Source organism: Saimiri boliviensis, chromosome 3, assembly GCF_048565385.1.
Source record: "Saimiri boliviensis isolate mSaiBol1 chromosome 3, mSaiBol1.pri, whole genome shotgun sequence".
Classification (NCBI taxonomy): domain Eukaryota; kingdom Metazoa; phylum Chordata; class Mammalia; order Primates; family Cebidae; genus Saimiri; species Saimiri boliviensis.
In genome coordinates this window covers 64,899,101-64,923,403 of record NC_133451.1, presented here as the reverse complement: position 1 = coordinate 64,923,403, position 24,303 = coordinate 64,899,101, and the positions used below count along the sequence as shown (strand labels likewise).

The 24,303-nt window shown below is 40.3% G+C and overlaps 1 protein-coding gene across 6 annotated transcripts in view; it reads right to left on the bottom strand.

Moving 5' to 3' along the window:
• The window catches only part of SLC4A4 (solute carrier family 4 member 4), a 500,506-nt gene that overhangs the window by 341,876 nt on the left and 134,327 nt on the right, over nucleotides 1-24,303 (bottom strand). For 4 of the 6 annotated variants that reach the window (XM_074396248.1, XM_074396247.1, XM_039468271.2 and 1 more), the window contains one exon: nucleotides 11,217-11,290. In XM_074396248.1, the coding sequence (XP_074252349.1) occupies nucleotides 11,217-11,290 (74 nt within the window). Of the gene's footprint in view, nucleotides 1-11,216; nucleotides 11,291-11,645; nucleotides 12,694-24,303 lie in introns of those variants that run through there. The other 2 variants (XM_074396245.1, XM_074396246.1) reach the window with 2 other exon arrangements.

Below are 24,303 nucleotides of genomic sequence, written 5' to 3'. Positions count from 1 at the left end.
ATTCCAACCACATTGTCCATCTCTGACTCTATAGCTTTCTTTTTGCAGTGGCCTAAGCCCTGGCTGGGCAATAGGATAAAGAGTCCTTGGTTGCTATAGACAGGTAATCTACAATATAGTTAATACACTCATGGCTAAACAGGTATCAACTATTTCATATAATATATATTCAATATTATTTTAATATACATTGATCCATTATAATTACATATCGCATATACAAATTATTATATATGGTTATATAAGTTATATTGTATCAATAGATGAACATTATATTTTTTGATATATTTAAAATTATGTAAATATTTACTATATTAAATATTAATTTATATTTGTTATAAAATATAAATATTAAAGTTCACTTCATTCCCTTCCCTCACATACAATATGCAGGTAAATGAGATGTAGATAATACTCTAGGGCTATAACAGTCACCCAGTACTAGGAAAAGTACTATCAGAGACTTCTGTTAACCTAGAATCCCAGAATCTTCACGACTGTGGTTTTCCACATGCGCCCAAGAAAAAGAAGGATGACATTCGTGGACACAGCAGCACATAATCATACTTTTTAAATGGCCTAAAAATCACTTTAACTGGTTCAGCCTCTTCATTTTCCAGTGATCTAACTAAAGCCAAATAGCCAGTTAATGATGTATACAGACTAGGACTCCTAGTGCCCCTGGATATACAAGCCTTCCCTTCCCATTTTCCCACTATCATGGTACCCCTCCTCCACCCATCCCTGCCATCATCCACTATCTGGAAAACACAGCCAAAAGAATAACAACAATTTGTCCTTTCAAGTTAGTAATTATCAAGAAGGGAAAAATGGGCTCAGGATTCTCTGGAAATGTTTCTATCTTGGAGTCACAGAATGACAAATTGAAATCCACACCCTTATCTCCATAAGATGTTCCAAAATATGACAATCTTCTAACTGGGACATCCATCTTCCCACTTACCACCAGGGGTATGCTAAGGCCAGTCTTGCTGTCTTCTTTCCCTCTCACCTCTCCGTGAGCTCTCTCAACACCTTTTATTCCTTTCAGTTCTTTCCACTTCATGTTCTTCCAGGTGCTTCTCCTAGTTCTCATCCATCTCCCTACCTAAATTCCTTTCCCTTTGCAGAGGGAATTAACCTCGAGCACACTCTTTTGGAATGAGCACAGCCTTGGGTAAGTCAGAACACCTGGATCCTTCCTAGTTATTCCAGCTCCTATCAATGTTACCTCGAGCAAATCACCTTAACTTCTTCTTGGTTCCTCTAGCCATCTGTAAGCTGAAAATATTGAACTAAATTTTCTCTACGATCCTTTCTAGTTCTAAAATATCTATAATAATTCCAAATATTTTTAGTAGTTAAGTGAAATGAAACACATAGAGGGAAAGGCTAAAACTTTTCTAGCATCACCTCAAAGTCTCTTCCTAACTTCTCACAATGATAGTTTTCTCTTGGGCACTCGTCAATCTACCCCAATTTGATTCCCAACTAACCATGACACCCACATTACTAACAAAAGCTACAAATCACCTACTTTTTGCCAAATCCAGTAGCTACTATTTAATTCTCATCCTACCTGACTTCAAGGCAGCCTTCAGCACTGTCGATCACCAGCTCCTTATTAAAAGCCCTCTTTTTCTCAGCCTCAGACGCTTCACTCTCTTCCTAGTTTTCCTCCTACTTCTACAACTGCACTCTGTTAATCTCCAAATGTCGGCACTTGCAGAGTCCAGTCCAGTCCTCTTCTCACTCCATTCTTTCACCCTGGGCAATGTCATCCATTCCTATGCCTTTAAATGCTAGCTATATGTCTAGGACTCCTAGATTTGTATCTCCATCCCTGTCCTTTCTTCTTAGCTCCTGCTTGTATAGTCAACTACCAGCTTCAGAGTGCTACTGGGATATCTCACAGGTGCTTCAAATTCAATATAAACAAAAAGCTCAACTCCTATCATCTCCCACCACTCTTCTTCCAGTTCCCCATCTTACAAAATGGTACATGATCCCCCAAATTGCTCATGGCAGAAATCCAGAAGAAGCCACCCCTATCCATACATCCACCCATCAATTCAACACATTTGTCTCCATCTTTTTTGTCCCCACTCTTGTCCAAACCAAAATCATTTCTCAGTTGAATCTTGGCAACAGCCTCCCCACTTTTATCTTTGCCCTCTTGGGACAGTGTCTCCATCCAGCAGCCAAGGGAATCTTTTCTAAAATACAAATTTGGTCTTATCACTTCCCTGCTTAAAACCCTTCTGCAATGTTTCCTTAACGCGTACTCAGTAAAATCTGAAATATTTAGCATAACGTAAAAGACCATGAATCATCTAGGTCCCATCCACCTCAGACTACTCTCTCCCTGTTCACACGGTCTAGCTACCATAACCTTACTTCTGTTTCTCAAATGGGCCTACCTCTTTCTCACTTCTGGACCTTCACACACATCTGCCTAGAATGCTTCCCTGATTCTTCACCTAGCAAATTCCTTTTTCTCTGTTAGGTCTTAATGTAATGTTATTCCGTAGGAGATATATTCCCTGGCCTTCCATGTAAACTCACCTAGGTATGTGATACATCTCTAAAATTACCATATCAACTAGCCTTGTGTCCTCAAATAATGGCTGGCTTATATGACTGAACAATAATCGGGGTCCTAGTTACAATATGTTCTCACATTCAACAATACATGTAAGCCTGGAAAAGCAACATATTAGAGCTCACACCTGCAACTGTTCTTACAATTTTGATGGGCTTAAATTTTTTTTAAAAAAAACGCATGGTCCATCAGTTACATTAAATTTAATAAAAAGTGTTGAACAGCACACTTTAGCCAAATATTTGATGGAGCTGACTCTCATTGACTACGATATGGTGCATTATCATCCTTCTAAGGTAGCAGCAGCCGCTTCCTGCCTGTCTCAGAAGGTTCTAGGACAAGGAAAATGGAACTTAAAGCAGCCGTATTATACAGGATACACAGAGAATGAAGTACTGGAAGTCATGCAGCACATGGCCAAAACTGTGGTGAAAGTAAACGAAAACCTAACCAAGTTCATCACCATCAAGAATAAGTATGCAAGCAGCAAACTTCTGAAGATCAGCACCATCCCTCAGCTGAACTCGAAAACCATCAAAGAACTTGCCTCTCCACTCATGGGAAGGTCCTAGGCTGCATGTCCCCTGGGGACGTGTGCCTCATTGTACCTTGTTTCTTACTGGTTTAGAACTCTTAATTTTGTACAGTCATCTGGTCTGTCTCATGAAACCTGAGACCAATTTTCTAAATATATACTGAAGAAAAATAAAGCGATTGGTTTTTTGTGGAAAAAAAAAAGAAAGAAAGAAAGAAAAAAAAAATACTAATCAACTAATCTGTTGAGTACCAGATATCAGTATTAGCTTTAGCCTGACAGTGCTCTGCAATCACAGCAATCACTGGTGATAAACAGTTGCACATAAAGATAAATTACATGCAACGATCACATGCAAGGAAGATAATGCCTTAAATTTATGGGGTTCACCCTGGGGGATTTCAAATTGCTTTACTTATATTCCTAGAAAAACTAGGAGATGAGAAATACAAATTCTATCTCCTTGTACAAAAAACTGAGATTCAGAAATTAAGTAACTTCTTAATGGCTTACTGGAAGTATTAAGGTATTTTTCCAGTATTATCCAAAAATTCTTAGAGCATCTCTAGCAGGTGGCTAAGGAGACAGGTCACTCACTGCACTTTGCATGAAGGAACCATAACCATACAAGGGTGATTTGCCTTGTATTACCCAGAAAGACAGTGGCCGACCAGGAACAGAAAAAGGTCTTGAGACCACCACCATGTTCTCTAAAGCATAGCATAGATGGAATCAAAGCAAGGAAAAACTTGAACAATCAGATACTAATTAAATTCGCCAAACACATGTATCCATTAAATTCAGTTGCGAGCTTTCATTCTACCTTGAAGACATTTTCTTTATTTTTCAGTAGGAATCGAATTTCCTGTTAAAAATTTAATAATCAATTGGGGGTTGGGAATGATTTAACCCATCTATAACAATTCTATCCCTCTAAAGCTGGTATATTGACCAAAATTACTAAAATTTAAAACCTCTTTTTATTCCCGGAAGTTTTTGGCCTTGTAAAAGTTACTGAGCACTGCACCATGAAAACAGTCAATAAAATAATATTTCATGAGGTCTAAGTAGAGCCTGTTCTTTCAAAAATCAACAGAGTATGAAGAAAGGGATACACATTGGATATAGCCCTTTGGATAGCTGCCTTCTAATTCTAACTCTATGGAAAGGTAGAAACAATTTACCAGATTTGAAAACTTTTTAGGTATTCAGAGAGATGAATTAGTTAAGTCATCTATACTGCTGATTCAGTGGATGTCATTCACCACCCTCACTACCTTCACCTTTCATCCCACCTGGCAATCAGCAGCTCCAGGGATGAATATTGGAACCTCCCGTGAACCTATGCCATGGCAGGCTCTCACCTTAGTCCCCTGAATGCAATCAGCCGAAAGAGTAAAATAAAATAAAATAACATAAAGCAAAATAAAAATCTCACCAGCAAGCTCACAATATCAACAAGAGGACCTCAACTGATCTTTATGATATTCTTATTTTACTCAGTCTCATCAGGCCCAATTCTCCATTCTCCCAATGATTCCTAATCTTGTGGTGATAAAAAGGGGAAAATATTTAGGTCAGGTTAGAATATATAGTATTATTTCTATACTGTTGCATAATCTTATTTAATTGACACCTAAATTACATAATGGCCAGGAGGAAGCAGAATTATTCTAGTCCATGTGGCAGACAGGGGGAAATGCATTTATATATGCATGTTTATATACATATACATATACATATACTAGACTCTTGAGTCCTTCTCACTGACAGAAAAATACTGCATTTTTGAATCTGTTTTCCAAATGAAGCAATGTTGCAGGCTTTATTACACAATGGACAGGCATTTATATTTTACCCAGTATACAATTATGGTTAACATGCCTCTTCTTGGAAAAGAAGACAATTTAACAAATTAAAGATAATGTGTGTCAGAGCAGTCTAACAGTGAGAATTAGATTTCACACCCAGATCTTTAAGGATGATAACAAGTCCAAAGGAAAACAGAGAGGCCCTGGGAAATTCCACTGGACCATTCTAGCTTGAGTTTTCCAATAGAAGAATCAGTAGGTAAGCATGGTTAGGAAGGCAAAGGATAGATGTAGGGAGAAATGATTTAAGCAAATAAACAATATTTATGCCAGTTATGATTTTTAGAAAAGATAACAACCAAAGAAAATTATTGGTGAGGCTTCAATCAGAAATAAAAACAGCAGCAAGTGGTGCACTCCTGTTCCTAATGCCAGGTACAGCAGCAACATTGCTGTTGGTAGTTCCTAACAGTTCTAAAGTGAATGATATGCTCGATTGTTCCCATTTTACAAAGGGAAAAACCCAAAATCCAAACTATAAGTTGCTTCCTTCACCTATGTGATGATTCGGCAATAGGGCAAGTTTTACACTTTTATTCTCAAACTGATACCTAGCCACTCTGCTTTGACAACACATGAATAAAACAAACAATAGACTCCCAAAGATAAACATCAACAACATGTCTCACAAATATGACCAGGTAAAAAGCGTGTAAAAAGAAGCTCAATCTATAGACAAAACTGCTGTTGTATTATTTCAGAATTTCTGGATCCTTGCAAAACACAATGCAAGTACCAAGTTCAATTTGCTATGGCTTACTGCCATCAAAGAACATCAACACCTAGGATGGCTTCAAGAAGCCTTTAGCTCATACTATACTACCAGGGAATTTTCTACAGTTGGGAAACTCTCGGAAGGAATGTCTGATTCTAGTTTCAACAACACACGGAACTATCATCAGCCTTCCTTGAAGTGAAAGAAATCTATATATAAATATTTAACTTCCCTGACACAGCAGGAGGTGTCAGGCAGCTACAGAGCTAAGTGCTGCATACTTTAGGACCTCTGGCCGGCGTTCAGCTGAGGCCATGAGGAGAAAGAAGCAGGAGTTGGGAAAGGTCTGTATGGGCTCAACCTGTTCTGGGAAACCTAGGTTGCTATTCAAGTACCAACTTTTAAACACCTCACTATATTTCTTTGAAGCGGTCCAATGTGTGGATACATTGTTTCTTTTAAGAAGGCTTTTCCTTTTGCAGTATTTGCCCAAGAGTTTCCTCTGTACACACTGTTTTCTGAGCAATTAGAGTGAACAGCAGAGAAGAGGCCAGCAAAATGCAACCGGACACTTATATCCAGTGCTCAGAATAGCCCCAGTGCCGACTCTGCCCCTCCCTTCCCATCCGATAGGTTTTCATTCACTCCTTCTTGGCAATTACGTTTTATACAATTGTAATTATTTTAAAATGTCTACCAGGCCCCACTTTTTTAAGAAAAATACTACCTTCTCCAATACACATGAGTAGATCATCCTAATATCCTCTAGTGAGAAATAGGTTTAAGTCATTATTTCACATCTGTAATATGTTGAGGTCTTGACTTCCAAAAAGACAAAAACCACCATTTCATCAGTTTAGTCTCCCTCTTCAAAAAACATAGTAGGAGAATGAAAGAGTCTGATAAAGCAGAGATGTTTGGGACCTTCTTTTTCTTATCATCATAAATATATAAATGATATGTCAATGACCTCTGCAAAATCAAATAGGAGTAAAACCAAGGATAAGATGAGAGGCTATATAATTTCATTAGAATAACAGTACTAACATAATCAAAATTCTTTTTTTCTCTCTCTCTCTTTTCTTTTCTTTTTTTTTGAGGCAGGGCCTTACTCTGTCACCCGAGCTGGAGTGTAGTGGCACAATCACAGTTCACTATAGCCTTGATCTCCTGGGCTCAAGCAATTCTCCCACCTCAGCCTCCCAAGTAGCTGGGATTACAGGCACACACCATCACATTCAGCTATTTTTTGTTTGTATTTTTCTTTAGAGATGGGGTTTTGCCATGGGGTTTCACCACGTTTTCAGGGCCATTCTTGAACTCCAGTCCTCAAGTGATCCTCCCACCTTGGCCTTCCAAAGTGCTAGGATTATAAGTTTGAACCACCATATCAGGCCTTGAGAACCAAATTTTTAACAAAAGATATTTTTAAATATGTAACAGGATTATACAAAGTGATTCTACATGTTTTATTTAGTTTATGTTATATATTTGTTTATTCATTCTTTCTTTTAACAAATAATTAGTGAATATCTACCTGTCCCAGACTCTGACATTTTTTTTTTTTTTACTTTTCCTGAAAAAAATACTCCTGTAAATTCCATGTGTTTTCAAAAACACTCCCTCTTAATGTCTACCAGTAGACATGGGAATTTGTAGAATTATTCTTCCATTGGGACAGATGGGTGCATACTTCCTACTGCATTAAGTTTTGAATGGAAGAGTAAAATCAGCACAATACAGCATAATCACTTTAGGAGAGTACCAACCAAACCTTACAAATGGAGACACATTTCAACCAATACTGTGTTACTTCATTTTTTATTTTCTGAGCTGTTGGTTGAACATGATGTTAAAAAAAAAGGCCCCTCCTCATGAAGTCAGAGTTGCCAAGGCCTGCTGGGAGCTACCTAGCCTTGCAGAGCCAAAGCCTTATCTCAAAGGATAAGGTGGAGTTTGCTCTTTTCCCCTATTGCGAAATATGAGACTATTAAGTAATCTGTTTATATCATACAGATCCAAAATCCTGGCTAGCTTTTTCAAGAATAAAACATCCATAGGATTTTCTTCTGTTTGGAAAAAGCTACCTGGGACTCTTCCTATCTCAACCTTCATTCACCCCTATGTAATTAGCAATTTCCCCCATCTGTGTTTGAAATGAAAAGCGAGTGGTTGTCCCTCATGGTCAACACTTCCGGATCATTCTGGTAATGTTGATTTGTCATCTACAGACCAAGTCTGTGGCAGCATGAAAGGGCCTGGGTGGGAGCTGGAGTATTTTGACAAAGAAATAAATATGAAAATCTGAAAAACTGACATGTTAAAATAAGTATCCACAGTAACCACTCTCCACCAAAAATGTTAACTTTACAAAACCCCACATAGTACAAGGGCAACCAGTGGAAGAGCAGATTTAAAGGCTTCTATTTATTTTAAAGATTAAAACTGGTACTTGGTTTCATTTTGAAAGAGTATCTCTTTAAGCCATTAACACATGAAGAAAATTATGTGACAATGAGGTTTAGGTCTTTAAATATATGCCACATAGATAAATTCATTTAAACAGATGACTCCTCTTCTGACTCACTCTATTCTTAGTGAGTTTTGCAGTTGATGGTTTTCTATTAAGTTTTTAGAACGTGGATTAAGTGTCATGCCACCCACTGAGAGTAAAGTTGAATAAGGTGAACTGAGGGCGTGGTTTGAAGTCTCTCTCCTCAGATCCACAGCATTCGAAGGAACTATGAGAGTATCTGAATCTTCTTGCCGTCAGGCTGAGCTGAATCCAATCACCCCAAATTAGGAAACCCCAAGAATTTTTAAAGCATGAATATTTCGAAGTAACAAGAACTATCAGAACTTACTTTAATAATCATTTATTAAGAGTACATCTTATTTATGCAGATAACTGTAAAAAAAAAAAAAGTTTTAAGTTTACTTTGCCAAGAATGTTTACAAACATTGTAAACTTCTGTGTTTATTCTAGAAGCAAGAGAAATAACTACTTGCATAAAAGTAAATGTAAATAATAGCATAAAGGCAAAGTGTTCCAGCTCCTTGCCTTTTGAATTCTGACCCTTAAAACTGAGGCATTCACTTCTGCCATAATGTGCCAGGAAGATACTTTAGAATAGAGATAATAGTTTGCTTTTCTTCAAGTACTCTCTTTTCTATGCAATTAAGAATATGAGATTGACTCATGCCCTTGGGAAGAAACATTCCCCTCAAAATGTGAATACTTCTTAGAGGTCCTTACCTAGGCCACCACTGGAAACATGGATAGGCCATAAAACCCCTGTCCATTTCAACTACTTTATACTATCATCTAGAGCTACTATAAAATCAAAGTCCTCCCACACCCATCAATAAAGCAAGGTGAAAAGGCGGGAGGGTCAATTGAGAGAACACCGAATTAAAAATGAACAATTTTGTTTATTTCTAATGAACAGTAACTATAATTTCAAGACTATATTGTAAGACAGTCAGCACTGTTGAAAGTTACCCAGGAAATAACCCATAAGTAATCCTACTGCGGGGCTCAGGATTCAGCAACAGGCAACTATCTAAGCATGTCTTGAAAGACATGTAGTCAACTCAGATACCAATCAACATGAAAGACAGTCACTAAAATAGAGGACTTATAAGAACAGGAAAACACATACATCCATTTGGCAAGTTTAATTATCACAAAACCAACACATTTCTTGAATTTTACAGATGTTTCTACCACCTTTGGTTGTCTTTCTGTTTCTTCTTAAAGAAACCTGGCTACAGATTTGTGTGCTATTCATTTACGTTGTCATCTTAAATTTCTGCTTGAAAATCAAGGGAAATACTTCAGGAAATATACTTCTTAGTCAAAGCCTTAAGAAACAATATACAATATCTTATTGCAGTAGAGTACTGTCAATCCTATGGACCTCACAAACTTGAGAAGGGATTTACATCTCTTGTGAACTTAGGTGGAATATTATTCTCAAAGGAAAACACATGCACACAGTGCATGTCACTCCCAAGCTTTTTTCTACTTTAATTGACTTCAAACTATAGGCTATTTACTCAAAGCTACGCTATTTCTTATATCCATCTGCTACAACTTTAATACTTGTATCTCCTCCTTGACACTGGGACAGTGACTGAGTCACTAAAATGATGATTTAACATCATGGGTTCCAAGAATCTTAAGAATAATTTTACTATTTTGCTTTTACCAGCTTGACATTTTCCCGCAGCACGTTGTAAAAATGCAAGGAACCCATAAAACAATATGAAAGAAAATACTGTAGTTTCCGTTTTCCTAAGAAACGTAGGCATCAAACTCTTATTAGTCAGTCCCAAGAGCATAAATGCGGGAAGTTGAGGTGGGGGTGGAGGCACCAATCCTCTAACACCACATGGGCAGAAGAAACTTACTAAAGAAACACGAGAAACAACATGATAGCCACACTATTCGAACTGTTCCAAGTGGCACAGAAGCATCACTTGCCCATTACCTGGTGTTCAGTCTGCCTGAAGAATCACTCCAGAACATACAATACTGACTCTCTTTTCCCCAAGCCCACCACTGTCTGGTTCAAGTCTGGGGCTGGCACTAAATGTTTACCATATGGCACCAGTAAGGCCAGAGTCTCCAAAACACAGATGAATTGTTTCTCAGGTGACTTTAAAATGTGGAATTGATCACATAATTTACCTGCAAGTTTGATTTAACTTTGAGTGTTGCCTATAACCCTGGTTTTTAAAAATCTCATTATAAATATTAATATGTATCTGTGATGCCTTCATATAATTATTTTAATAAATATTAATTCAGCTTTGTCTTCTCACTCTCAGATAAATAGCATTTTTCCCACATTATTGATAAGTCAGGAGGCAGGAAAAGGGAATACCCACTGAAAGTATTATAGTACCAGATAAAACATAACTCTTCTTTAAGTTTTTAACAGGCACTCGGAAACATTAGCAAAAGAGATCCTTGAAGTTTTTTGAATAAAAAATGCTTGTCCATCTTCTCCTAACTGACATTCATTCATCCATGATTACCACTCTTAATATCTTCAGCTTAAACCCATTTTTCCTGCAACAATGGTATCATTATCCTTCTGTAATATCTGTATATTTACACTACAAGCTACAAGAAAGAATATTAAAGATGCTGCTGAATATATTTCTATAAATCTAGCAGCTTTCTTGAATTAGTCATTGGAAGGTGGTTAGTATTTTTGGTAAAATGTTTATTTTTGATGAAGAGACACAGCTAGCATAGGTACCTACTTAAAATAAGACTTTTTTAAACCAGGCAGGACTCATATTGAATCAGATTCTGATGATCCAATGAAGTTCTTAAAATTACTTTCTGTGCTGAAGCAAAATGTAGAGATTGATGAAATCCTATAGAAAAGGTTTGGTGTTTAAAAATGAAATGCATGAATGTTATTATCTATAGAGACATATGTATGTCAATAGACACTTTCCCAGACCCATAAAGCTCACCTTCTACTTCTTCTTCATCACACACATGCTTGAGGAAGGAAGCCCCTCTGTCCAGGACAGCTTCATCCTCCATCCTATAGTAATAAAAAAGAAAAAAAGAATGCTCAGACTTCTCCTGGAGCGAGCCACTTGGAGCAGCCCAGCTTCTGGGCAGGTTAACCTGCAAGCTGTTGTTCATGTTAGCAGGGCAGAGTCACTCTTCCTCTGGTGTCTGCTACTGCTTCACGCAGCTCCTCTCATCTGGTGCTGGAGAATATGCCGGTCCCACATAGCTTCAGTTCTAACCTTGAGAGGGCACCCACATAGACAAGTAAGAGAAAATAATCCCAATCCTGTAGGCAGGATGTTGGGGGCTCTCTCCTTTGGGGTTTTAAATTTTTTTAAAAAAAGGATGAAAGCAAAAAAAAAAAAAAAAAAAAAAAAAAATACCAAGAGAGGAAGTTTGGTGTGTCTGGAGTGCTCGTGATGATCGTTTGTGGAAATCCAGCTTCAGTGCTTAGCTGCTCTTTAAACACCCACTGCATAAAATGTATACCCTCACACACACACACATATGCACACCCACCCACACGCAGAGAGCGACGGGGAGTTAGGCTAGTGCACAGTGGGAGCCTAGCTTCCAGCCAGCCTCTTAATACCAGCACAGCCCAGTATTCTCTGTTGAGTGGCAAGCTTTGAGTCACATGTTGGCCTTACGGAAATCTGACATCTGAGGATTATCCAGCAACCCGGCTTCGGCAATACACGCAGATACATGCCACCCATTCATTCATTTTCCACATTCTTATCACACATCTTTCTCTATGCATATCTTCCCTGTTAACTCTTCCCTGAAGGGCACAAAGTTCTTCATTTTGTAACCACATTATGCTGTCCTCCTGTCTCCTTACATAATAGGATCTACTCTGCGATTTCATATGCTAAATAAGACCTCAGAATCCATCCAAGGAATGACAGCGCTTTTAGGGCCTCCTGATGCCAAACATGCTTCTAGTTTATAGAATTAGTTAAGGTTTATTTCCACACTCTGCAGCTCCTTTTCATTGCATTAACTTTGATATACAGAATTCCATGAGCTCTATTTATAGTGAAAGCAGAAAGAAATCCTGAATTGCTCAAATGCTGCTTGTGTAGTACCAGTCTGGAAACAAAGAACTTTCTCGGGGGACAGCTGCTCTATGTCATACCGTACATGAGCCCTGCAAGAGAACCAAATGTTCATTCTGTATTCTGTTCATCCAATTATAAGCTCAGGCATTGAATATCGTAAGTCTGTTTTCCATATAATCTATGTAACTTACTCTCATGCTTTAGATATTTGTTGTAATCTATGTGGATGTGCATTGAATTCCTATTTTTGTCCTTACTATTTTAGAAGCACATCCATCTAACAAAGCAATAATCATAAATTAAAAGTCAGAAATTTGGTGTCACGAAGCCCTCAGTTTAAGAAAGCTAGCTCTACCACTTAATAGGTGTGCCACCTGGAGCAAAGTTTTCAGCTTTTTTGAGCCTCAGTTTTTCCATCTATAAAACCGGGGTAATAACATCAACCATGCATTAATCCAACACAATAATATCAACTTGACATTGATGGCTTTGAGATTTGAAGTAGGTAACATATCTATTTTTTTTTTTTTTTGCATTTTAGGTTTTGGGGTACATGTGAAGAACATGCAAGATTGTTGCATAGGTACACACATGTCAGTGTGGTTTTCTGCCTTCCGTCCCCTTGCCTGTATCTGTCATTTCTCCCCATGCTATCTCTTCCCACCTCCCCACCCCCCCGTCCCTCCCCCATTTCCCCCCAACAGACCCCAGTGTGTGGTGCTCCCCTCCCTGTGTCCATGTGTTCTCATTGATCAACACCCGCCTATGAGTGAGAACATGCGGTGTTTGATTTAAAAGCACACAGTGCAGGACCCAGCACATACTACATGTTTAATTACTGTAAGTTTCCTTCCTTTCTGTTTCCTTCCTTTTTACTCTGACCAATCAACGGTGGACAACACCACTAAGAAACTCATTACCTCTGGACACTTGCAAGACTTTTTTGTTTCAAGAATATTGGCCTTGTGTATAATAGCACATAGTGAGAACACATCTTTTCCCTTCTCTATACTCAAATTAAAAATAGAAAACTGAACGCAAGCAGGATATGGATCAGCCATCAAGATTTTAGTGGGAGAGAAAATTCCTTGAAGATCTGAGGCCAGGCATGGGGATTCACACCTGTAATCCCAGCACCTATAATCCCTCAAGAGGCCAAGGCAGGCGGATCACTTGAGGTCAGGAGTTAGAGACCAGCCTGGCTAATATGGTGAAACCCCGTCTCTACTAAAAATACAAAAATTAGCCAGGCACGGGGGCACATGCCTGTAATCCCAGCTACTCAGGGGATTGAGGCAGGAGAATAAATTAAACTTGAGAGGCAGAGGTTGCAGTGAGCCAAGATTGTGCCACTGCACTCCAGCCTGGATGACAGAGTGAGACTCTGTCTCAAAAAAAAAGAAAAAAAGAATTGAGAAGTCAAGACCTTTACCAACTTCTCTAAGCCTGTGGTTCCCATGAAGATTAAATAATACAGTATATCCACTGATTCAGTAAATATTTGTTTAGTGCCTGCTATGTTCCTCATACTCTTCAGAAAGAGGGAAATATATCTGTGAATCAGAGAGATGAAGTTCCTAAGAAATTAATAATGAATTGATGAACAAAGTAATCTCAAATAGCATTAAGTGCTTTGTGGAGAATAAAATGAGGCAGGGACTGCTTGGCATAGGGTGGTTCACATGAGCCTTCTGGAGGACAAATGAGCAGAGACCAAAACGACAGGAAGGAATCAGCACTGTGAATATTTGCAGGTAACGTGTTCCAAGCAAAGGGAACAGCAAAAGCAAATGCTCTAAGGTGAAGACAAGATTAGGATGTTCCAGGAACAGAAACAAAGTTAGCATGGCTGGACTGGGCCAGGAGGTCAGCTTTAGCAGATGACACTGGTTGGGGCCATGAAACCAGGGTAAAAAGTCAGAATTTTAGGTGTTATGGGAGCCACTGAAGAGTTGTAAAATGGAGAGTGACTTGAACTGTTTTTCATTTTTAAAAGATCACCCTGGCTGCCACGTGAAAAATGGACAGTATGGGGACAAGAAAAATTAAGAAATTATTGCAGGAGCCAAGGGAAGGCTATGGGAGAAACAGGTTGTTGGGGAAAAAAATCAAGAGTTCTGTTTAGCCACTTGAAGAGTAAGATGCTTATTACACATGAAAAAGGAACTATCGGGTACACAAGTAGATATCTGAGTCTGGAGCTCAGAAGCTCAGGATTAGAGATAAAGATTGGAAAATTAATGAATAAAGCTGGTACCTAAAGCTATTACTAGATGAGATCATCCAGGAAGAAAATGCAAAAATCAAGGAGTGGACCCAAGACCAAGTGCCAAGGCATGCCAACGTTTACAAGCAGAGCAGAGGAACGAAAACAGTCAATGAGGTAAGAGGAAATCCAGGCAAAAGTGATGTCAAGGAAGTCACAAAAGGAGAGTACTGCTACGGGGTGGCTGAGAAAGATGGAAAGAGAGATGTAAAAAGCACTTTTGTCATGATACCAATGTCTTCCAATTGCCACATATAATTTTTACATACCACACATAGTAGCAGACATAGAGGAGGCATTCAATAGTTCTCTTTTCTCTTTCCTGCCTTCTTCCATTCATTCATTCATTCAGTAAATATTTACTGAATACCTACTACTTTCCAGGCACAATCCAAGGCACTGGAGTTAACAGTGAGAAAGGCAAACAAGGTACCTAATGCAATCACATCCACCTTCTTAAAGATTATCCCTAGCAATCCAGGCAAATAAATTCAAAAGGCAAGAACCCATCCATTACACATTTGTAGACATAGATAAGGATGACAGTTTAATGGGGAAATTTTCTTAAGAGACCTCAGAAGCACAACAAAATCTGAAGCCCTGTACTCGTGCATGTACATTAATAGTGCCCGCTCCCCTTTAGAAAACAAAGAGTGGTTTAGCTCACGTGGCTGCTCAGAACCAACCCTTTCCAGTCCTGTCAGGACTAACTCTTTCCAGCCTATAGAATCCAGCACAAATTCATCTGGAACATCATTTCTGCACCCCACCGTTAATCAAACTGGTCCAAAAGTCTTTTTTTTTTTTAACTTCCTAAATAAGAGATTTAGCCTCTGTGCCTAACCCATTCCCAAAATTGCATGCAACCACCAAAGGAGAAGTAAAAGAAGAAAAGCTGACACAGTGCTCAGCCTGTAAGTGGGAGGATTGTTTGAGGCCCAGAGTTCTAGATCGGCACAGGCAACATAGCAAGACCAATCTCTGAAATTTCTTTTTTTCGAATTAGCTAGGTGCAGTGGTGCGCACCTATAGTCCCAGCTACTTGTGAGACTGAGGTGCAAGGACTGCTTGAGCCCAGAAGTTCAAGGCTGCAGTGAGCTATGATTAGTCCACTGCATTCCAGCCTCGGTGACACAGTGAATTCCCATCTCTAAAAGAAGAAAGAAAAAAACAGAAAGGAAGAGAAAATGAAAACCAGCAACAACTGGAGGGGATCGTAGAAAAGCTCAGCAAAACCCTCTTCCTAGGCTAAGAAGACCATCCAGCCTGACTGAGGCACCGTCACTTGTTCCATCTGAGATAGAGCGTGAGAATAAAGATTGGTGCATTCCTTGGCTCTTTGATGCATATTTCACATTCCCTCCAAGACTATACATAGAGAGTAATTAGAAACTTCGTTCTTTCTGACAGACAATGCAGAGCATCTCAAAGCAGTCTCTTCCCCGTGGGAAGCAAAAAGGGGTGAGTGAGGCAAACTGAAAGTATAAAACCTGTGCAGCCACAGCAGCCTTTTCCCAGAGCAGCCCTCACTCCTCCTTAGAAGTAAGCCCAGATTGGTGCACGTAGGCTTCTGCATAAAATACAGGAATTCAGCACCTTTTCTTCACCTTTATGCCACAAATGTCAATTATTTGGGTTTGTGTCCCTCCCCAGCGCAAATCCTCTCAGCAGTTGCTTGCTATTATTAGTAAGACAGAGATATCTTTTAAAATAACCTTCTGACCCAACTAGTTCCTCCTTCTATCAATAGGAAGAAATTAACCCATCCAGTCCTTAATCAGGCCCCCAAAGCCATTCTTAAAAGTTCCTTTCACACACTCTGCATTCACTGAAAACAAAGAAGGGAAGAGCATGCTTCTGAAAAGCTCCCGGGGTTGCTCACATCACCAGCATGAGGCAAAGTTCAGAATAGATTTGGAAGCTTCTCACCGGCATCACGGGGATAAGGGTCACACCAGTCAGTATAAAATCCACTCAGGGTCAATAATGCCTTCCCTCAACTAGGACTGTGACCATAGAAGTTATACCCTTTCTACGGAAGTGCACACCCAAAGCAAGGTTTTTCTTATTCTCCATTATTTTGGGGCACCAAAATGATTTAACTGTAACACATGTGAAATCTATTGCCAAATGGACTGGCTTTCACCAGCCGGTCCTAATCACTGAGCAGGCTCCTAAGGGTGACTTAAGCCCAGCACGAGAAACATTTGTGCAAAACTGTCAGCCACTGGGCCTTGAGCACCCATGTACATTCCACCCCTCTCAGTTCCCACCCCCAGAGCCCTTGCCAACTGCCAACGTGCTCACCAGCTAGTCCACACAGCGCAAGCAGCTGCCACTCAGCCAGTCAGCACGTGGCAGGCCGCCAGCACACAAGTTTCAGAATGCAAGCCTGCCCCGTCACAGTGCTGCTAAAGGTTGAAGGTCTGAGTGTGCTCGCCTTTAGATTCGCCTCACTTGCCCTCTCACCTCTCTTCTCCCATGCGTCCCCTGTTACTCCTCCCGCTGTAGCACTTCACTTGTCTCTATAGTAACAGCATCTGGGTTCAGGGTTAAAACTTTATACAGCACATGTCTTCTCCTAGCCCAAGCTTTTGCCAAAGGATGCAGGAGCAAAAAGGCTGCTGCTGTGCAAGCTGCCTGTTTCCCTGCCACCCCAGAGTTGCAGCTACTCTGTAAGCTGTAGGAAGAAAGCAACCACAGCCCTGAGCCCAGGGGAAGCCTCCAACCTCGGCGCACTGGCAGGTATACAGAGGATGGGACCCTGGAGAGCAGTAGGGCACCAGTGTTTAACATGTTCATACCAGAGTTTGACATCACTGGTTCTCTCTGTGCATACAGCTTAAAGTTTATTAGCTAATTTTGTATTTCAGCTCACCCCACTTTATCCTCACTAGCTTGGTCTGTTTATGACATCCAGTGAACCCCATAATCTCTCACTTCACACAGCTTTCCTGTGCATAGCCAATGTTTAAAAAGTTCTTTACACACATGCCCACACACACGCCAAAGTGACGCACACAGGAGAGTGGACAAATACTAGCAAGTGAAGAGTTTCATTATCAGCCATTTTTCCCATGAAAGCTAAGTATACACAAGGACCTTTACTTGAGGACTGAAGTCTCAGAGTTCAAAAGCAGGCTGTCCATGTTACTTGGCTAATCTTGGATCAAATGAAAGACAAAAATCAGCGTTTCATAGGTCTTCTTCAGGAGCTATACAGAATATAACAACCAGTACTGACATCTTAAATCATACATTCATACACACATTTCTGCGTTCTATTCCCTATTCAAATCATGTCTAAGAAGTGGGGAAATATTGCCATTATAAACCATTTGCAAATGTGATGCTTTCTTTCATGCTTCTAAACTTCTCAGTACTTTATTAGTGCTTTTGCTGTTTGGTCAAATCTGCTGTGCACATTTTCGACATAAACATAAAGAACTAGACAATTCTCTAAGCCACAGGCAACAGGGAAGAGCGATCTCAGTGGCTGCAAAGTGCACTGCCATCTTTTGGCAACATGTGTTCACTACAGGGAACCAAAGGGCAAGAAAAGGCTGCAACCATTCCCTTTAAACTTCACAGTGGCTCTAAGAAGGCCTTTCATCCCACAGGAGGTAAGGCAGAACACAGTTGCTGACTTAACTGTGCAGACCGCTGCAGCTCTGGGCATCCATGCTGGGAGAAAGGGACATCGGTGCAGGAAAACTGACTAGCATGACTGATGGCAGAGATGACTCCCGGAGATCAGCTGGCAACGAAGCGAAGCAAATCTCCTTCCAGAGCTCAGGAGCACCCTAACCAGCCTGGAAATTTACACAGGCCCAGGGCCAGAGGGAAATAGGTGAGAGTCCCACACAGAATCAGACTGAGAACTGGATAAAAGGTGAAAATGCAACTCAGAGCAGGATCGCGCCAAGTCTAATTCTGAATTAAAAGTTCATTTGTACTCTTGGGCACTTATCCCAGAGAAATAAAAATTTACTTTCACTCAAAAACATGTACATGAATGTTCACAGCAGCTTTAAATATGGTAGGAAACTCCAGAATTAATCCACATGTCTTTCAATAGGAGAGTGGTTAAACTATGGTACATCCATACCATGGAATACTGCTTAGCAAGAAAAATTAACTAACTATTGAGACAACAAATTGAATGACTCTCCAGGGGGTTATGCTGAGTGAGAAAAGCTCATCCCAAAAGGTTACATACTACATTATTCCGTTTATATGAAGTGATAAAATTTTAGAAATGAAGGACAGATTCATGTTTGCCAAGAGTTAAAGATGTAGGTATTTGCAGTTAACAAGGACAACATGAGGAACCCCTGTGGTGTTGGCTCTATTCAGTTTCTTATCTACGGATACATGGATCTACACAGGTGATAAAACTGAATAGAACTTAACACAGACACAAAAGACAAGAGAAAAATTAATACAAGTAAAACAGGAAATGTGAATAAGTTTGGTGAATTGTATCAGTGCCAATATCCTGGTTATGGTATTGTACTATCGTTTTGTAAAATGTTAACCTTGGGAAAAGCTCTGCGTATAATTTCTCAAATATGCATTTGAATCTACAATTATCTCAATAAAATTTTCAATTTAAGAAAGCTCATTTGTAACTTTGTTTTTTTAATTTCCCCTAGAAACATTATTCAGCATGGTAGTCAGGTCCAATCAGCTGGTCCACTAACACAGATGCAGAATCAGGCAAAACTGAATACAAAATCCCAGATACACACTTTGGTAAGTGTGTAAGCTTAGAAAGTTAACTAACCTCTCACTTCAGTGTCTTTTAAAATGAGCTTATACCACTTCAGAAGTTAATTTAGGGAATTAAATAATTTCCTAGAGTAAATAAATCCAATCAGTTTTAGTTAACTCTAAATACAAAGTTCGCAGGGCCCAGAGAATAGAGTATTATCACTCCTATAGACACCAAGGTCACGATTCTTTCTCATGAGCAAATGCATGGAATTTTTAACTGGGAAGACCACAGATAAACTGTCCCTCAAATGATTAAGATCAAGCTCTCCCTTTCTACCTTCTCCATGCTGAGGCCAGGTCTCCTAAACTCTGTCTTCAGATTGTTAATTGACATCTGAAAGGCTGGAGCAGGCTCAGCAACAAAAGACAAGAAAATAATTAGTAGAAGGATGGAGACAGAGACTCTGGGGTGAGAAAAGCCTCGGAGGCCAGGAGAGGTGACAGATGAAGACAGAAAGTACTGGGGAGGGTATTCGGTGTTGAAAGGAGGACTGCGTTCATGACTCCTCAGGACAGTCCCTGACTTAGCCTACACTCGCACTCACACACTACTTAATATTTTTAATGGGCCATCTCACGTGCTTCCACAAAGACCATGTGCTGCTTCTGACCAGAGCTCCACTGTAGAATAGAGCAGTCTCATTCCTGTGTCAGAAACCAAGTACTTTGTCCTTCAAACATCTTCTCAGAGTTTTTACTATTAGGACAGGAAAAAGAAACTCCCTTCTAAACTCTTTATCTCTCAGTCACCCTTCTTCAAGGCTTCTTGTGTGAAAATCAGAAATCTCCTAAGACAGGAGTCAGGCAAGATGAAATGGCTGGGCTCCTCCATGTGAGACACCAGCACAGAGGATGGCAGTGGACACGTTCATCCTCTGTCCCCTCCTCCCTCCCACTACCAGTTCTGCAACCAAGAGCCAGACCCAAACCAGCAGCAGAGTAAGAGCAAAGGGAGGAACGGAGGATGCCCCCCAGGGCAGTCACAGGAAAAGGGCTATCTATAGCTGAAAACCTACCCTGCAAGAGCTGTTAGTCAAGGGAAGCTCCAACATGCCCAGGTTCGACGTGAGTGTAGGATGCCCAGATTCCCATCCACCCTCTCACTAGTGGTTTCTCACTGGCCTCCCTGGATCTGAACTTATTCCCCTCTAATCCATCCATTTATAAAACACTTTGGTATCCCTCTCCTTTTAAAGTGCCTTCCATGGTTCATTACATGAAAAATTGAATCCAACTTGCTCAACATGAAATGTAAGCTCAGGTCCTCTACCATCACCACACCAAACACCCTGAACCATCCAGCACCCCTTCGTGTACATGCTAGTTCTTCTAATTAACATATCATCATAGCTAACCCATTCTTCAAAACCCAACTCAAGATTCAACCTCCCCAGAAGCCTCTCTACATTCTCAGACATATCCTTCCCTGAGCAGAGCTATGCTCCTTCCTCTGTTTTCCACTGGCATTTTGAATGTCCCTGCTTCTCATATAGCACGTTACAATGCATTGTCATTATAACTTAGTATGACTCAACTGTACTTGTGCACGTCATGGCTCTTGTCCCACCATGTTATGAGCTCTTCGAGAGCAGATATTGTCTTTCTAAAGTTTTTCTACCGCTAGTGTCAAGCTATGTGCCATTGACTATGAATCAATCGATGAATCAATCAATCAACCAACCAGTTAGAAATGGGCGAAGTGAGAGCACACACATATTTGGTATTAAATGGATCTCTAAGTCTAAAGGCCCTGAATGTATATTTCAAACAACATAAACTCCATAAACAAGCAAATTTCCAATTCCTTACCCTGTTATTCAACTGAAGAAACAGTGATTTGTTCCAAAGAAAGGGGGAGAAATGGCTATGTTGTACTCCCTGAAGAGTGTTATATTTATGGTTGAATTAAGGGATTTTTCAAGAATATTTTTAACTATATAATTTTCTCTTTATAGGCTAACATTAGAACTTAATCCTTCACACAGACTATAACTATACTGTTATATGTGGTGGCCAAATTAAATTCAAATGAGAATTTCCCCTTGTCTGCTAAAGAAAAAAATTAAGAAGTACCTGGGCCTGCCACATACTACATTCTAAACAAAAATTCGTTCCACAAACAGAAGAATGAATGAACTTAAAAATAAATCACACCATAAACTACTTTAAATACCCAAAACAAAGCCTGGCACAGTGGCATATGCCTGAAGTCCCAGCTACTAGGAAGGCTGAGGTGGGAAGACTGCTTGAGCCCAGGACCTTTGAGTCTGTAGTGCGTTACAGTCATGCCTGTGAAGAGCCACTGCACTCCAGCCTGGGCAACATAGTGAGATCCAGCTCTAAAAAAAAAATAAGAAATACCCAGAAGCAGCATGAAAGTTATAAGAAAGTTCAATTTTGCTCAACAGGCCTCCAACTGGACAAATAAAAACTCTGTAATGTGTTTAGGTAAACTTATAAAGAAGCTGGATGGCAGTTACCTGCAAATAAAATTGGCATTCAAAATGTCAATATAAACCTTAAGCTCTAGAAATTTTAGCTTAATTTTACGTTTATACACAGTCAATGATAAATTATTTGTAGTAATTAGTATGGTAATAGCATGGATAACTAAAATCCTCAGTTAATTTATATTCTTTGTACTCTGTGATTTTTGCACATTTCCTGTGGATTTTACAGGGATCTCAGATCAGATGCAGATTGGCAGGCAGATGGGGACTCAAGAGCAGGAGTTTGTTCCAGGACATGGGGCTGGGAGTCAGTTCCATGGCACCTGATCAAGTACTGCCTCCTGACCTACCCACCTCTGACACACAGAACTGACATTGGGGAAGATGCCTTCTGAAATGGGTTTAGGCAAACCTTCCTACCTCCACCCAACATGGCAAGCACAGTGTTCACATCTCCCATCCTGAACCATCGGCGGCTGGCAGGGATGAGCCTCCTGAAATTTTGTTAAGTTCTTGCCACATGTCAGTCAGTGTGCTAAGCAGCATACATGCATTATTTCCTTCTAGATGCCATTTTACTTTAGCTGACTCAGTAACAGGGTAGAACTGAAGATTCTAGCTAAAGGATGTCAATACCTATAACAATGCAGGAACTGAGATTAGGGACTTTCATTATCTTTTATTTTTATTTATTTTATTTATATATATATATATATATATATTTTTTTTTTTTTTTGAGATGGAGTCTTGCTCTGTCGCCCAGGCTGGAGCACAGTGGTGCTATCTCAGCTCACTGCAACCTCCAGCTCCCAGGTTCAAGCTATTCTCCTGCCTCAGCCTCCCAAGTAGCTGGGATTACAGGCATGTGCCACCACACCCCGCTAACTTTTATATTTTCAGTAGCGATAGGGTTTCACCATGTTGCCCAGGCTGGTCTCAAACTCCTGACCTCAGGTGATCCGCCCACCTCAGCCTCCCAAAGTGCTGGGATTACAGGCATAAGCCACCGAACCTGACCCGTTATCTATTAATATTTTAAGTCACATTTTAAACGCTTATTGCCTGCCAGGTACTATGCTAAATACTTTTTGACGATTATTTAATTCAATCTTTATGACAATACCATAGGTAGGACTTTTCCCACACCCACTTTAGAGTTCTAATTTTGAGGTTAAATAATTTGCCCAAAATCACACAGTACATGTGATGAGAAGACCAGGCATGTAGACCAATTCGGCAGTCCAGAATTTTAACTATTCTACTCTTTTGTAATCAAGTAATCAATGCCCACCATGGGTTATCTTCAAGAATATTTTTTCACAGTGCTGAACTTACATATATGCCTTCTTATAATTTCAAATTACATCACCTACCTCTTTCCCCACTTTGGTGTGCCTACTGGCCAAAGATTGGAGCATCCCGTAACAATCCACCCCACCACCACCCCCCTCCCCCCGCAGCCCTGCAAATTAATGTCTTTATTTTTATTTAGCAAACACTTAGGCAGTGGTTATTATATCCTAGTTACTATTGTAATTGCTTTATAAATATTATTAACTCATTTAATACTCACAACAATCCAATGAGATTTGTACTGTTTTTATCACCATCATCTCTGAAACACAGAGAGATCAAGTCACATGCCCAAAAAAATCAGACGGCTCAAACTGTGGATGTGAGGATTCAAACCCAGGAGACCTGGCTCCAAAATCTGCTCTCTTACCCACTCAATGTCAAGCTGCCTCTTTTTAGCCAGTTTGATTGATCTATTAAAACTCTTTAAGGAGCCCTGGCAGCTAAGGAACAAGAGCGGGAGGAGGAAGTCAGGGCCCAGACCCGGGGTGGGTCAGTGTTGGAAGGACCAGGCTGTGGCTGAGATGGGACTGAGAGGATCAGGCTCAGGGAAGAAGCGGCTGTGGGGACCCGGGCTCCAGACGGGACTTAGGGAACCGGACGGACGTGAGTTATCCGGAAAGGAATGGGGCGTGAAGGCAGACACAGGCTCCGGAGAGGTACAATGGGAGCGGTGCGGCCCTGGGCTCCTGAGGATTCAGAAACGGGCTGCCAAGACTCAGATTCCTGAGGGACAGAAGCAGACTGAGAAAACCTGAGCTTGGAAGGGAACAGAAGCGCAGTGAAGATGGGCTTCTGTGGGAAGGAAATCCGGGCTCCGAGACTCGCATTCCTGAGTCTCAGAACAGGGCTGCGAGGACCTGCGCTCCTAAAAGCGCTGGATCTAAGGGACCATGGACGTGAGTTCGCCCTGCAAAGGAAACGGAGAGGGCTGCCTACTTGGCTTTCGGCAGGCTTTTCTTGTGTCAGATACTCAATCTAGGAGGCCCACAGCAAGCATCTTCATTTTCTGCTTCATTCGTGGGAATCAGATGTAAAGTTGAAAACAGTTTAAACTCAGTTATGTACTCAATAAGTTCTTTAAATCCCATTCCACTTAACCCTGATTGAGCACAGATCTCTGCATCTCAAA